We start from the raw sequence: 15,095 nt of genomic DNA on the forward strand, positions 1-15,095 counted from the left end.
GGCTACAGGGAGAGGAGGTTGCTTTCACCTTCCCTACCATCCACAGTTCTCTCTACATGGTGGCTGGACCAACAACCACCATGCTGAGGCCCATACTGCTCCTTGCCGCCTCTGAGGGGGTACCTGCCCCAAGAGCCAAGGGTGCAGAGGAAACAAGCAGTGTGGGCTCCCACCCCAGCAGCGCACAGGGACTAGGCAGGCTGGGCTGGGCAAGCGGCCTGGACTTTGCCCTCTGCCTGAAGACGTCCCCCCTCAGCAGTGCCTGGGCACTACCCCTCCATCTTGAGCGTGACAAACCACTCCTTCCCCAACCCTCCCCGGTGACCTGCACAGCTTTAAACGAAATTTCCAACAAACAAGCGAAACGGCGACTCGTCCTCTCCGCCCGCAGCTCGCTCTCCTCACACACTGGCCGGCTCTAGCCCAGCGTTCAACTCGCTCTGCCACACCCAAGATGGCACCCGAGGGCGGCCGCACCGGCACAACACGCGCGATGGGTGCTGGGCGGGGAGTTAATAGGCGGCCACCTCACATGAGAAGTTGAAAAGGGAAGAGCCGGGCCTGTGCGGGACGGAGTTGCGGCGCTGGAAGGAGGTAGGCGCCTTCGCCTCAGTACCGCTTTCTCAGTATTAGCGCATCCTAAAGCGTGGGATGGCTGCGCGTCACTGTGTCTCCTGAGGGGAGGATGGCGGGGACTACAAGTGCCAGCGTGCATCGCGGTGCGCTGCCGGTGTGAGGAGGCTGGTGGAGGCGCGGTGGCTGCTGAGATTTGTAGTCCGGCGCGGGTGGCGGCGGGGGGGGGGGGGGGGGGGAATCCCTCAGGTGGTGGTAGCTCTGTGTGGTGGGAGGGGATAAACTGTGAGGAGAAGATGTCCCCAGGGGAGGCTGAGCAGGCAGAGGGACTGAAAGGCCGATGCCCTCTCAGGGGTGTTGAGGGTCCCTCAGCTGGGCGGGGCCGGGGGACATGGTGCTGGGAGGGAGCTATTTGCAGGGAGCTGCCAGCTATGGGGATGGTCTGGTGCTCCCTCAAAATGTGTGGGTCTTGAGCAAAGCTGTCTCCTAACTTTTCCTGCAGTTCTTCTATCATGAGGATGCAATACCTGCTCCCCACTCTGCTGTACCTCTTGCTTGTGCTGCTGGGGCCCAGCGGTGAGTGTTTGGCTATCCCAGCTTGGGCCCAGAGGGCCTCCCGGGCAGGGACCGGGTCTGAACTAGTAAGAGGTGGAAGAGGGCAGCTCTGCAGTATCCCTGTCACACCCCTCTGGGGATTCCAGCGCCATGCTTCCCATCATCAGCTCTTCTTTCACACGCTACCTTTGACCTGGTGCGCTCACAGACAGACAGTGCTACGCTGAGGCACTGATGTGATGGAGAGCTCACGTTGTGCTCCAAACTCAGTCTCTGCAGGAGCAGATTAAATCCTGTCTGTGGTGCAGTCAGTGATGACCTGGGGAGCTCTCCCGCACTTAAATACCTTCTTAAGAACACTGTAATATATGACAATAAGAAAAAAGTGTCCAGGGCAACCTGTTTATCTCCCTGTTTCTGGTCTTATTTTTATATAGCTCTTTGTTCTTCCTCTTCACTCATGTGTCCTTTACACATATAATGAATAAAATAGACTTGGAGTCCAAATGTCAAAATTGTTGACATGTGACCAGCTTATGGTTTTGATATCAGTTGTATTGGCACCTGGAACCTTGGCCTCTCTTAAAGCATGATGTGGTACAACATAGCTGGATTGCTGTAAAGTGTATCCCTTAATAGCGATATTTCAGAGCACTATAGTAAGGTGCTTGTGATTCCTGAAGTGATAAGATAGTGAATGTACATTATCTTGAACATCTGGGTACCTGGTTTGAATTTATGACCAAAGAAGCAATTTTAAACTGAATTTTGGGTATTTATGATTCCTAAGTTACTAGGATCGCATCAAGAAACAATTCATGTGGGTTTGAAGTATCCTATAGCCTTCTCTTGGCATGAACTTTTGTTGCACTTCAAATATTTAAATTGCTTCCTTGTAGCATGTTCAAGTGACAGTTATTTACTTCTTCTTTTAAGTTGTTTAATCGCCTTGAAATAAGCTGTATTCCCTTTGCTGTTTAGTGTGTGTACTAATTGTATTCATCTGACACTGCAGGTGCCAAGGGACAAAATGTCTATATCACAAAAGAAAGTAGGTAGCTCTTCCGAAGGAGCTGTTCATCATTCACAGTAACTGAGATTTGTGTGGGGTTTTTCAGTTGGTTTTTTGTTGTTTGTTTTTTTTTTTTTACCCCCCCAGATGGAGTCGTCGTATTGTCTGTCCCTGAAGTGGTTTCATTAGAAAGTGGAAGTTCAACAAACGTCACTATCTCTCTGAGGTAAAACCATGATTGCATCTTTACTTTCTCTTCATAATGGAGAACGAGCAAGCGAGTAGGACTTGGCTATATACTTAAGACTTTCCTCCAGACTCAGTTAATTGTTCATACAGTGTGAATCTCATTGGTGTGACTGGCCACTTCTAGACTATTACATCACTTAGTACCAGTATGGACCAAGATAGTGCAGCATTCTTACAAACAGCCTTGTATGGCTGGCCGCTGACAATATCCTATGCCATTTGTATGGAAAATTGAGCAGGAAAAGATGTTTTACACTGTCTGTCCTATATTAGCTTACCAAACTGTCTTCCACAAGTGAACTTACAGTTCCTCCATTTCTAAAAATAGATGCTTAAGAGAAACTTGCATTTCCTAGAAGGATCACACACACACACACAAAAACTTCACCAAGCAAACAGAACTCACTATTTCTAGCAAAGAAATGCAGCTACTCCAGAGTGGGGGCTGATGCACCTTAGTCTCATTGTTTATTACAGTGCATTGTTTACCCATGTTTTTGCTATGTCAGCCTTTTCCCAAGGCCAATTATTGTTAAAGAACTAAAATTTGAGATCCCAAAGAGGAGGGAATATATGTGAAGAGAACAGTCAGATGACAATGTAGGAATTGTGATAAAGAGGAAAATAAAAAAACATGGCTGCAACAATCTAGAACTTTTTATTTTTGCAAAGAAAGATGTGGTACTGTAATCTTGTTCATGGACAGGTACAGGCGTTTGAACCTTGTGATACTTTAAGTACTGCTGTACAGTTAAACCTCTTGGAGAAATGCTCAGTGGACTTCTCTGGGAAAGCTGTACAGGATTATTTCACTTGGAGGGTTTTTGTTACTTGTTTTTATCTTACCACACTGCCATAATTTCTGAACCTCATCACTCAAGTACATGTCCACCATTTCTGCCCCCCTTTACCAGCAAAGGGTTAACAAGCACAGTGATAGGATTCTGGTGGCAGTGACTCTGCTCTGCCACTTTTGTGGAGAAGAGGGAGGTAAAATGTGGCCATATAACTGCCCATCAGGTCAGATAAAAAAATAGTACAGTGCTAACACACTTTGGTGCTTGTGTTCCTCTGAGTACTAGGTAGGTACTGTTGTGTATGGACTGTTCATTATGTTTGCCACAACTGTGAGGATTTAGCAGATACTCTCCTGCAGCCCTGAAGCAATCTTTGTGGACTGAGGCACCAGTCTAACTTGTTTTTTCTGCCTTCCCAGGGCTCCATTAAATGAGACACTGGTGATAACTCTTAATATTACACACTCATCAAAACACAGCACTATTGTTGAACTGCCTGACGAAGTAAGTGACAGAACAGACTTATGACCTTATGCAAAAGCCTACAACTAGGATGGTGCAACTCTCCTCTTTCTTCCCTCCACTTTGCCTTGCAGGTACAGTTGCCTGCAGGTCACACTAAAGCAGACTTCCAAGTGAAAGCAGCTGATGTTGGACAAGTGACAGTTTATCTTTATACCATTAATTCCAACTTAACTGGGTGAGAAACTTTTTTTTTTAGTTCTACTTATTATCCTACAGCTTCCTAAACTTTGGGGTAGCTCTTCCCTTCCTTATAGTTAAAGGGACATGGGTGGTACATAGTTGAGAAGATGTGGTGACCCTCCAGCAATCCCCAAGGTATTCAGATAAATATAGGGTATGAAAGCAGAGTGATAGTCTTGGTATCTTAGATTTCATTACTAGATGACTGTGAGTTCTTATGGCTCCTTAGTCTGGTTTTAATAACCCCTTCCAAAAGTATCAAAACTACATGTCAGCTTTTCTGATCCAGGAAGCATTTGGTTGTAAATGTCCAGCAGGATACTATTCTCACTGTGCAGAACTTGTTCTGGAGTGCTAATAGCCTGATGCAGCTGCACGCCCACACTGCTACCATGAGATACAGATGTTTTGCTTTCTAGTTAGGGGAGCCCTCTTTTCACAGATGCCAGTCCTCCCTAATAGGAAAACAGTCTAGCAAGATGAAGAAAGCTGGATTGTGTTTGCTTGTTGCCCAGATGCTACTGAGCAACATGATATTCCTGTTTTACTTCCTCATTTCGCTTCTGCTTTTAAGACTCAAATGTAGAGGTAAGCGTATGAAATGCTCAACAGGACAGGCATGATCATGAGGCTTTGCCAGCAGTATGTGAAAAGTGAAACTCCGCTCTTACATAACAGACCTCGTGCTAAGAGGGTGGAAGCCATAAGCACAAGATGACCTTTTTGAAGATTTCTATGGTAAAAGAATGGAAAGGAAAGAGTGAGGCAAGGAGGAAAGGATAGGTTGAGGATTGGAGTAGGACATGTCCTAAACATAACAAGGACACTAAAGAAAAGGGGAGCAACTCAACTGAAAACAACTCTGAATCTTTGTTGTCATGTCTCAACACCTGGATTCTGTTTTCTCTCTCAAAGCAGAACAAGGCAAAATCTCCCGAAAAAAGTGTGAACAGACAAATTAACCAATTCTCTTTGCATTAACCATCAGACCTAGGATTCAATTTCAAGTGATTCATAGCATCATAGTGAGATACGCTGATGAGGTGATTGGCTGGATCTATTTCCTTGCCTGGTCTATCTCCTTTTATCCTCAACTCTTTGAGAACTGGCGACGAAAAAGGTAAGGAAACTTAAGATGTGTTTGCAAGTCACTTAAGCACTTCTGCAAATCATGTTCCTAGCTTCAGTTCGTCCATCTTGGTTATCATGAATTATATATGGAAAGACTGGAGCAGGGGGAAAAGCACGGCAAAGATAGGGCCTGAATAAATGCAGCTCCAGTGAGCTTTTGTGCATGCAGGTCAGAGGAGACTATGTGCATCCTACAGACACTTAATTGTGAGGTTTGGCATCCAACAGTAATTTGCGATAGAGGACACTTCCCCATTTCCTTTGATGTCATGTTTTAAATCATCTGGCCAAGCCAATTGTGATGACCACCTTTGAAGATTACTTACCTTGTGAGCTGCTTATGAGACAGCTCCTTGTAGCTTCCCTCAGGCTAAATGACTGTAAGTAGAAACATTGTTATATACGAAAACTAAAGTATTTGTGCATCTTTGCCAAAACTACTAGTTCTCTGTATTCAGGCTGGAATGGTTTTATCAGACTAGCTGAGCTCATGGAGGGGTGAAGTTGAACTAGCAGGGACACAACCTTGTCAGTGAGAGCGGTTGTGAATACCAGTGCATGGCATATGAGGGATATTTCACCTTGCTTCCTGATGAACTCACAGCATCATGTTGTCACAGTGTCTGCAGCTGTGGCTTACATCAAAAATTGCCTATAAATCAGTACATTCTAGGGTCAAATTGTCCCTGGAACTGCCTCTAATGCTCTGATGCATATTTCTCATACTTTTTTTTTTCCCCTCCCCACTTCTCTAGTGTTGTCGGACTAAGCTTTGACTTTATAGCATTAAACCTCACTGGCTTTATAGCATACAGTGTGTTTAATGTTGGACTCTTTTGGATTCCATTGATTAAGGTAAGCACGATTCTCTCAATACTTGCTGGGAGAGGGGGTATGTACAGAAGGGAGTTAGGCATTTGGCTGGCTTTGGTTTCTCTTACGTTTAGGAGGAATTCTTAGTCAGTTATCCCAGTGGGGTGAATCCTGTGGCTATCAACGATGTTTTCTTCAGTCTCCACGCGGTAGCTCTAACTCTCCTCACAGTAGTTCAGTGCTGCATCTACGAGGTAAGTCTCAATGCTGGGTTGACCTGTCAGCTCTGGCAGAGCTCCCTCTGCCGGACACCTCACCGCCCTTTTTGGGCTCCCAAGTCCTCGTCATGGCACTTCCATTGGGCTCTAGAAGTCAAGCTTCACAATCCAGCTGCCTTTATATCTCCTGAGCTAGTAGCAGCTCCAGTAGGCTTAGCTACTTCAGCTTTATCAATGTTCTGAGATTATAAGTAAAGTCCTTTGGGACTCAAAATAGCTAAGGCAAACAGCCAAGTTCATAAGGTTACCAAACAGATCTCTAGCCAGCACATAGATTATGGCTCTGCATGGTACAAATGCTGGTATGCGCTTTGCTGTTTCCTCACTACATGGAGCATTCCTCAAGCTAGGACAGGTCCTCAGGGATTCCCTGCAATTCAAACTTTCAGCTTTTTTCAACCTCTTTTCTTTTAAACAGCTGCAAAGACCCTTTTATAATTCCCATCCTTTTCAGGTGAGACTGATTATTCTAATCAGGTGGTTCTTTATTTAATTCCCATTGTAAAAGCCTCTGATCTGAACAGCCAGTTTTCTCTGTGTGGTAACTATTTATGTCTTGGGGTGCTTCCTTTGGTGATACTAAACCTAAAACTGTAACAGCCCATTTGTCACCACTGCTAGGTGCCATAGTCTCTTCTAGTGAAGAATTGGAAGGTAACAATGAATCTTTTACCATAATGGCACTAGCAGGCTTCTGCATATGTAAGAACTCTTGATATCATCAGACTAAACTCAGGAGATGATTGTTACAGGTATGGCACTGATAACAGGCATCATATATACTCAAGAATACTGCCACAATATTGTTTCCCACTTGCTCATGGACAATAGTGTTCCAAATGATTGTTGAATATTGCTCATCAGCTCTTGCAAACCTATAGCTGATTGCTGTAGCGCTCAATTTTAAAATTCCCTTGTTGTATGAGCCTACCTGGTATAACAACATGTTTGGACTATAACTTGCATAGTCCTGAGCATATTCTGTATCTTACAGTGTGTCTGGGGATGTATGACCTAGGTCAGTCTAAGTGTATCTGCATTTCTGTTTCAGAGAGCTGGTCAGAAAGTATCCAAAGTTGTTGTTGGACTACTGGCACTTGCATGGATCTTCACATTTACAACACTGTTTCTTGCTGCAGCTGAGGAAATGACATGGCTACAGTTTTTATTCTGCTTCTCTTACATTAAGTTAGCAGTCACACTGATAAAATATTTTCCACAGGTAAATCTGAACTTTTCTGCTTTTATACTGTATGTCTGTCACCCCTAAGCCTGTAGTGTATGCTTTTGAAATTCTGACTAGACTAAACCAGCAATGATAAGTCTTTTAGGTGCCATAGTCTCTTCTAGTGAAGAATTAGAAGGTAACTGTAACCAAAAACTGTATTGTTTTTGTCACTAAGAGACAGTTATACAGAAGGCTTCTAAATGTTAATCTCAGAAATGCTTGTACATGACATGCTGACTGACTTCTTGCTGCACTCTCAGGCATACATGAATTTCCATCGGAAGAGTACTGAGGGATGGAGTATTGGAAATGTCTTACTAGACTTCACTGGTGGAAGCTTCAGCCTTCTCCAGATGTTTTTGCAGTCATACAACAACGGTAAGGCTGGAACTGAGGTGGTGGGGCCTTTCTTAATGGGGTGGGAGAATCCTGCTACAAAGTAGATATAAACCAGTAGGTTGTTGTGGGAGAATGTGCCATAGTATGGGTAGCTGTTCTTATACTGCTACTAAAGAACCTGTTCATATTCCTTCAAGATAGAAAATGAAATAGCTATTCTGAAGAAACCACAAGAACAGTTATTAATTATCTTTGCATAAGATGTACACTACAGTCAGTCTTAAGGTGTGTCTAAGCAGTCCAGGTAACAAACATGAACTTCTCTAATATGTATGGCATGACCTTGTAGTCTTGAGACAAGACCACATTTGAGGAGTTCATTTTAACGCTCTAATTTTGTGTTTGACAGATCAGTGGAAGTTAATCTTTGGAGATCCAACCAAGTTTGGCCTGGGTGTCTTCTCCATCTTCTTTGATATTGTTTTTATGGTCCAGCACTACTGCCTTTATAGGAGACAGGGGTATGAACCTTGTGAATAACATCACTTGTGAAGACAAAAAACTTTAAATTGAATTTGCCCCTACCTTGGCTGAGGGCTTTCAAGATGCCTACTGCCAGTTACCAGAAATACTGATTCTGATCTGTTTATACTTTGATCCTCTCTGGTACTGAACACAAGCTGTTGCCTTGCCAAATGCTGATTGCCAAATGCCTTAAAGGATAGCAAGCTATCTAGCCACCACTTGCAAATGGAAGACTCATGCCTGCTGAAGCTGTGAAGACAGCTTAGTGTGAGCTGTCCAAGCAACATGTGGCTCTTTTTCCATTAACAACAGGACAGAGAAAGACCAGAGTGATGTCTTACTGGTTAGAAGTGAAGCACAAAGTTCTGGCTTTCAAAAATCTGAGATCATGTTTAAACAACCACTTAATGTAATGACTGAAGGCTGGCTGTGGATCTAAGTGCTGCTGCTGACTCCTCACAGATAGATCACAGTAGAACACCACTCAGGTTGGCTGTTAACAGCTGTAGTGGTATGTCAAAGAATGATGAGGTTGGTAGCAAATACACAAATATTAGAACCTGAACTCTATTAAAAAAAAAGTACTGAAAAGAGCAGGAACTGTATTCTTATTTCACTGAAAGCTCTTTCAAAGGTGCTAAGACAAGTGCTCAGATTTATCTGAATACTTCTAGTGCACTAACTTCATTTTCCTCACTTGTACTGACATGCCTTGAATCCTAATTGGTGGATGGTAAAGATTAAACATTTGTCAGAGATTATTTTTAAGTGGGTTATGTTAATTAACAGCCCCATGATTAAAAATATGTTTTTGTTCCTGGGCAACTTTCTAACTACACATGGTATGTTCTAGGTAGAGATCAAGGTCTTAAGTTACTTGAAAGTAAGCTTAAAAGGACTGGAAAGGAATCCATGCATTTGTACTTGAGCAATACTCAAATGCTCAAAAGCTACTCTGTCTTACTAGGTGTCAGCTGAAGGAAAACTAGAATGCATTCTCCCCTCTGCTAGAGACTAGGTGAGGTTTGACAGCTCATGAACACTGCAACTATCTAACAATTAAATCAGACCTTACTAACCTCAGACTGTATTGTGTTGATATAGTCCACAATCCCCTTTGAGCCAAAAAAGAGGTGTCATCTGAAGGCACTTAAGTGATATGGCATTCTTAAATGTAAGGAGAAAACAGCTCAGGAAATCCAACTTTGTTTTATTGTGTGTAAAATCAAGTGAAATTGCAGTACAAATAGCAGTGTATCTTTATAGTAACAAAAATAACTTCAACTTGAAAGCCTTAAAATTTACCACTGAATTCTTAAGTTACAAAATTCAAAAGCAGTATTGTAGTAATTCCATAGATATAAAAATGGTAGATAGGCATCTGCTGGTGCATACAGAACAGTCTGAGATGCATTAATCACAGCATACGTACATGGCACAGCAGTAATGTACTGAATAAGTTAGTCTGCCACCTCCTCATGTTCTATTTACAACAGCTTACCTGAAGACTGCTTAAGGAAAGTACAGATATGTATAAATCAACTGAAGGGGATTAAGAAGTCCAGTTTTTGGATAATTGTAAAGCTAGCTGGTTAACAAACCACTAGGATGCTAGATAATTAACTTAGTGTTGCAGCAAGAATCTTAAATCCTGTGGCATGTTGATTTAAACAACTTGGTATCTTACCAGAAGTTTACATTTGGTTAAGAGGCACTTTTGGAAGTTATTGGCATATTTATCTCTTCCATCCAATAAATCAGTGATTTAAGCAAAGTCTTCTAGAAAAGACAGACCAAAATCCACTCCTCCCATTTCAAGCTTGATAGAAGTGGAATGAAGAACTGAAGACTCTACAGCCATGAGCAGCTCTTCTGGTAAGTTCAGCAACAGTGTTTTCTTTCCTGCTCCATATTCCTTTCATTTAAACTTGATCCATTTCATGTTACAAATTACTTGGGAACAAGAATAATTAAGGTTTTACTCAGTGAAGTTGAACTGTAGTGTCTATGAACCTTTAGTGTACTTTGCAGCTATTAACCTAACACTTCTGTGTTACTTAGTTGTTTCTTGTCTGAAGAGGCTGCTTTGTACAGGGAATCTTTGCAGTAAACCATAGTGCCCCAAACCATTCAGCATACTCTGTCTAGCTAGCACACAATGTGAGATTAGTACAGTGCTCCTCCCCACAGGAATGTGCAACTCAATTCTGGCATTTTGATTTGGTAGCATGGGGGGGACAGGACAGCTCGCTTCTAAAAGCTTAGGCACAGCAAACCCTCTTATTTTCCATAGCAGAAACCACATTTCCTCTTAAAATAGGAAGCTTTTGTGCTACAAAAGAATCCTGTCAAAGTTAGGGCTTCTCCAGTTGCTTCCTTAGATAACTAGGATTTGTCCTGTCCTCCTGAAAGAGATGACTACAGTGAAATCTTACCATGTACCCGCAGGGAAGACTTTAGAGAAGCATTCTTGCTGGGGGGACTCGAGTTTTACTACTGCCAGTTACACCAGAGAAAAGGAAAAAAAAAAAAATAGTGTTTACCACAGTTAGGAACATGCACTCCTTCCAGACAACCTGTTCAGGTCTAGTATTTGCTTCCTTGCTTGATACCAGTCTATATATCTCCCTCCCCAACCCTTCCCCAACTTGATGATTAATTAGGACATCATAGATTGTTGCACAGCCTTCTGCAGAGATTGCCTGGTCACCAGCAGCCGTACCACTTCTTCATTCCTTTTTGTCAGCCTCTTCCGAGCTTGGTCATGGGTCACCATTGTCATATCCCAGCCATTCACCTGGGGGAAAAAAAAACCCACATAAAATGAGGCAGGTGCATGGTCTCACGGGTGTCCTGTAACTGTTATATCAGAAATAGGTAGTATATAAGTTTACACCACAGCTCAGTTTGTTTGTAAATCCCACAAGCTGTCCTGGAAAGTACTCAGCAGACATTATTTCCCCCAGCAGAAACTTCTCTGCAGTTGTGCACCATTAGTAGTTGTCTTATCTTGGCATTTACCTGCATGATCTTATCTCCAATCTGAAGTCCTGCAACTTCTGCTGGGCCTCCCTCTGTCACTCTTGTTACATAGATACCCTGTGAAAAAATTTGTGTTCATTTACTAAATATGGGAGCATTAAATACTCAAGGGCCATTCTACTGACAATGCAAAAATACTCTGTAGTATATTACAGGATTCTATTTAAAAACAGGTTTGTGCAATGTTGGAAAATAGAAAAGGTGGAGAGCTAACTTAAACTTACTCTGTTGCCATGCTATCATTTGCAGACTAATTTTAGTAGTCAATTATGTGAGAGGACAGAAAAGAGATGCAAGGGAATAGAGCTTGCTGGCTATTTGGATAAGCTCAGCCTTTGCAGAGACAGTTGCTACAAAAAACAAAGAGCCTCTGACCTTGTCGGTCTTGTCTTCAGAGAAGGGGTTCTGAGTAGGATCCTGGTCAATGCCACCCCCGATACTGAATCCCAGAATCAAGTTGTCACCTTGACGAAGCTTATGTATTTCAATTCTTTGCTGAAAAGAGAAAAAGATAAAATTGCTGAGTATTGTGATCACTGGAAGAAATCTCAAGTGTGTCTCAAGACACAGATACTTAAGTTATATTGTCTTTCACAGAGAGTAAACCTACTAAAGCAGGCTGCATCACTGCTTGGTAAGCTGACATACTGTAGGCAGACAGCTCTAAAACCCCTTGGCAGCACAGAACCACCACGTGGCATTTGCTGTGTCACATGCAACGTTGGTGTTGACAACAGTTGGCTCGGAACTGCTGTCAGCCCTACCACAAAATAGCAGGACAGGAAACCATCTCCATGCTCATGCCATGGTACAGCCAAGCTCTTTAACTACTCAGTGCTTTACCACTGCCCAGAGATACAAGAGGAAAACACTAAAAACAGTACAAGTCTCTCCAAACACAAGTCATGTCTTGATAACTAGCAGTCACTCAGAGCTAGACTCATCTTGCTCTTTAACCACGTGCCTTGTGCTCCTGCCTAGCCCTCTCAGTGGAAATAACAACCTATTATAGGGTGATTCTTTAAGATAAGTTACCAACACCCTTTTGTAATCCAGAGGTAGGCTCCTCACATCTGATGAACATAGGCATCTGACAAGCTTCACACATTATCTGCGTATCATATAAATGCCAGCTGTGCAGTTCTTGAAGCAAGATAAAAAGCCACAGTCTTAACTGCAATGATAAATACTCAAAAGGTTCTTCAACCTGATCCAGGTGAAGATGTCCCTGCTCACTGCAGGGGGGTTGGACTAGATGACTAAAGGTCCCTTCCAAGCCAAAGTATTCTACGGTTCTTCTCGAGCAGCCCTGTCAGACACTGAGCTCCCCAAAGGGCACTGGGCTCAGGATCTCGCTAGGTACAGACCACCCGGTCACAGCAGGACAGCTTCCCTGTCCTCAGGGTTGTTTGCTCTTACACAGCTGGGTTAACAGTCGCACCACCCAAAGCACAATTAAATTTAGTATTCGAACAGGTGGAAGAAACAAGAGACCTTTGCTTGCACTGCTTGCTGATTAAAGCAATTCATATACTTTAAAAGCTTTACTCCGCTTATCTATCCTGCCCCGCTCCCGCAGCTGCTCCCGGCAGAGGGCACCGAGCGTGGCGCTGGGGCGGGGATGGGGCTGTGCCCGGGACGCGCCGCACGGAGACCCGGCTGCTCCGCGAGGCCCTGCCGCCCGCTCGCTGCTCATCCCCTTTCCCCAGCAGCTCCTTACTCCCTCTTTTCCCGAGCAACGCCTGCAGAGGAGGCGGGGGCCGCAGCCCTCGGCAGGGGTCTGTTCCCTCAGACCGGCGAAGCTTCCTCACGGTTCTCCCAGCGTTTTACCCGTGAGCGGAGACGTTTGCGCGTGGCTCGAGTGCCCAGCCCACCCGTTACTATGGAGAGGCGGCGGGGCGAGCCGAGTTCGCCGCAGGCACCGACGGCCTCTACGGCAGAAAGTCGCCGCCGGGGCGAGCGCGGAGCAGCGGCGGGCGGCAACGCGGGCCGGCGGCACTGAAGCCCGCGCTCTTCCTCCGCTCCTCCCGCGGCTGCACCGGAACGCGCCCGCGGCACCTCCGCCCGCTGACAGCCCGCAGGGCGCTGCTGGGCGGCACCGGCACCGCCGCCTCCGTCCCTCTTCCGCTCACCAGCCCCCACCGCGGTGACTCCCCTCCCGTCCCGTCCCGTCCCGTCCCGTCCCGTCCCGTCCCCGTCTCACCACCACGGCAGTGACCGGCTGCCCTGGCACGTACGACATGGCCCCACCACCACTGCCGCCTCCCGAACAAAAGCGCCTCGCCCGGCCCCGCCCCCCACCGCAGCCAGCCAACCGGATGCCCCCTCGCCCACGGCGGATGAGCGGGCGCCGGAAGCCAGGCCGCTTTCCCGGCGGTCTCGGCGCCAAGATGCCTGACAGGAGCTTCCGGTGGGGAAGGCGAGAGGCTCCGCTGTGGCGGTAGGTTGGGCCCGGCAGGGCGGCGCGGCGGCCTCGGCTCCTGTGGGTGGCCCGCGGTGACGGGCGGCGTGTGGTGTCCCTTGGCAGGGTGTGAGGCGTGACGATCGGGCCCGGCCGAAGGTCTCGCGGAGCAGCGCGCCGCCGTGGATGAGAGGTACAGGCCGGGGGGAGGCGGGAGGGCCCCGCGGGCGCTCCACGGCGCTAGGCGGGCGGTGGCGGGAGGGGCCTTCGTGCGGGCGCCGAACGCCGTTGAGCTCCCGCAGCGCCCCGGAACGGGGCTCGCCGGGTCGGTGCGGCGGGTCCGGCTCTCGGCGGGAGGCACAGCTTTAGCACGGACCGGGGCTGCGCCGGGCCAGTCCGCCCCCGGCCCGTACAGTGTGTTGTCTCCTTTACCGCAGTGTCGTTGGGAGAGAGGAGGTCCCCGAGCCCGGCTGGCAGCCATGGCCGCAGTGGTGGCCAAGCGCGAGGGGCCGCAGTTCATCAGCGAAGCGGCGGTGCGGGGGAATGCCGCCATTCTGGACTATTGCAGGACGTCTGTCTCGGCCCTGTCGGGCGCCACGGCGGGGATCCTCGGCCTGACCGGCCTGCACGGCTTCATCTTCTACTTCCTCGCTTCCGTCCTCCTCTCTGTGCTCTTGGTGTTGAAAGCTGGACGGCGATGGAATAAGTACTTTAAATCCCGAAGGCCACTTTTCACGGGGGGGCTTATAGGAGGGCTCTTCACATATGTCCTGTTCTGGACTTTCCTGTATGGCATGGTTCATGTCTACTAAAACAACTAGGAGCCACGTTAGCTGCAGTGGGTTTTAATGAAGCAGGAGGACTGTTGCCAAAAATCATCTACACAACTAGGCCAGCTTACCTTTTAAACTGTTGTTCATCGCTTCTATCGTTCATACTGTCAGTAAATTATGTCCAAGTACAAATGAATCGGTAGTACTGTTCCGATTAAACTGAATGTGAAATGTCACTTGGATGCCTCCCATGAATCTTTGGTTGTTAAGGAATAACTTCTGTCCCTAACTGCAGGCACAGCTGTGGGCTTTGGTTAATGTAGCCCCTTGTATCCTGTGCATTTTGGGTAAGACATAACAGTTAGTCGCTTCTAGATTTGCTGCCTGTCCCTACACACAAATACTGATGAAAACGGTGTGTAACATGGCACTCCTAAAAAATAATCATCCACTGACACGAGGAACTGCTGCGCAGTAGCATGTAATTAAGTGTATGTAGAGGTTTGGTACAGAAATGTAATAACTGAGTTGCTAGTGCAAATGTTATTTCCACAGTTGCGGTATGTACATGCTATCAATAAATGACATCGTTGTCATAGATGCTCTTCACTGCCATATACAAACGTCGCTAAGTAATGCTCCCACAAGTCAAACATTTTGCTTCTTTTAGTACC

The 15,095-nt window shown here is 46.0% G+C and overlaps 3 protein-coding genes across 4 annotated transcripts; 2 read left to right on the forward strand and 1 right to left on the reverse strand.

Moving 5' to 3' along the window:
* Positions 1–1,085: 1,085 nt before the first annotated feature.
* Positions 1,086–8,220, forward strand: CTNS (cystinosin, lysosomal cystine transporter; the record flags this gene model as incomplete). The annotated part of the gene is made up of 10 exons (XM_082008506.1): positions 1,086–1,149; positions 2,288–2,366; positions 3,606–3,690; positions 3,783–3,886; positions 4,880–5,011; positions 5,778–5,877; positions 5,970–6,089; positions 7,165–7,335; positions 7,602–7,719; positions 8,090–8,220. 10 exons carry the CDS (start codon positions 1,086–1,088, stop codon positions 8,218–8,220), a joined length of 1,104 nt encoding a protein of 367 aa, XP_081864632.1.
* Positions 8,221–10,196: 1,976 nt separating this feature from the next.
* Positions 10,197–13,489, reverse strand: TAX1BP3 (Tax1 binding protein 3; the record flags this gene model as incomplete). Of its 2 annotated transcripts, XM_082008526.1 has the most annotated exons (4): positions 10,197–11,002; positions 11,227–11,304; positions 11,623–11,742; positions 13,451–13,489. In XM_082008526.1, the coding sequence occupies 4 exons, from the start codon at positions 13,487–13,489 to the stop codon at positions 10,865–10,867; spliced, it is 375 nt and encodes a 124-aa protein (XP_081864652.1). In that variant the 3' UTR covers positions 10,197–10,864. The 2 variants fall into 2 exon arrangements, with proteins under 2 accessions (XP_081864652.1, XP_081864653.1); XM_082008527.1 differs by lacking the exon at positions 11,227–11,304.
* A 638-nt stretch (positions 13,490–14,127) lies between these two features.
* EMC6 (ER membrane protein complex subunit 6) lies at positions 14,128–14,460 on the forward strand (the record flags this gene model as incomplete). Its single annotated transcript, XM_082008599.1, has 1 exon — positions 14,128–14,460. The coding sequence occupies one exon, from the start codon at positions 14,128–14,130 to the stop codon at positions 14,458–14,460; it is 333 nt and encodes a 110-aa protein (XP_081864725.1).
* Between the last annotated feature and the right edge of the window lie 635 nt (positions 14,461–15,095).

Source organism: Phaethon aethereus, assembly GCF_964289735.1.
Source record: "Phaethon aethereus genome assembly, chromosome: 19".
Classification (NCBI taxonomy): Eukaryota; Metazoa; Chordata; class Aves; order Phaethontiformes; family Phaethontidae; genus Phaethon; species Phaethon aethereus.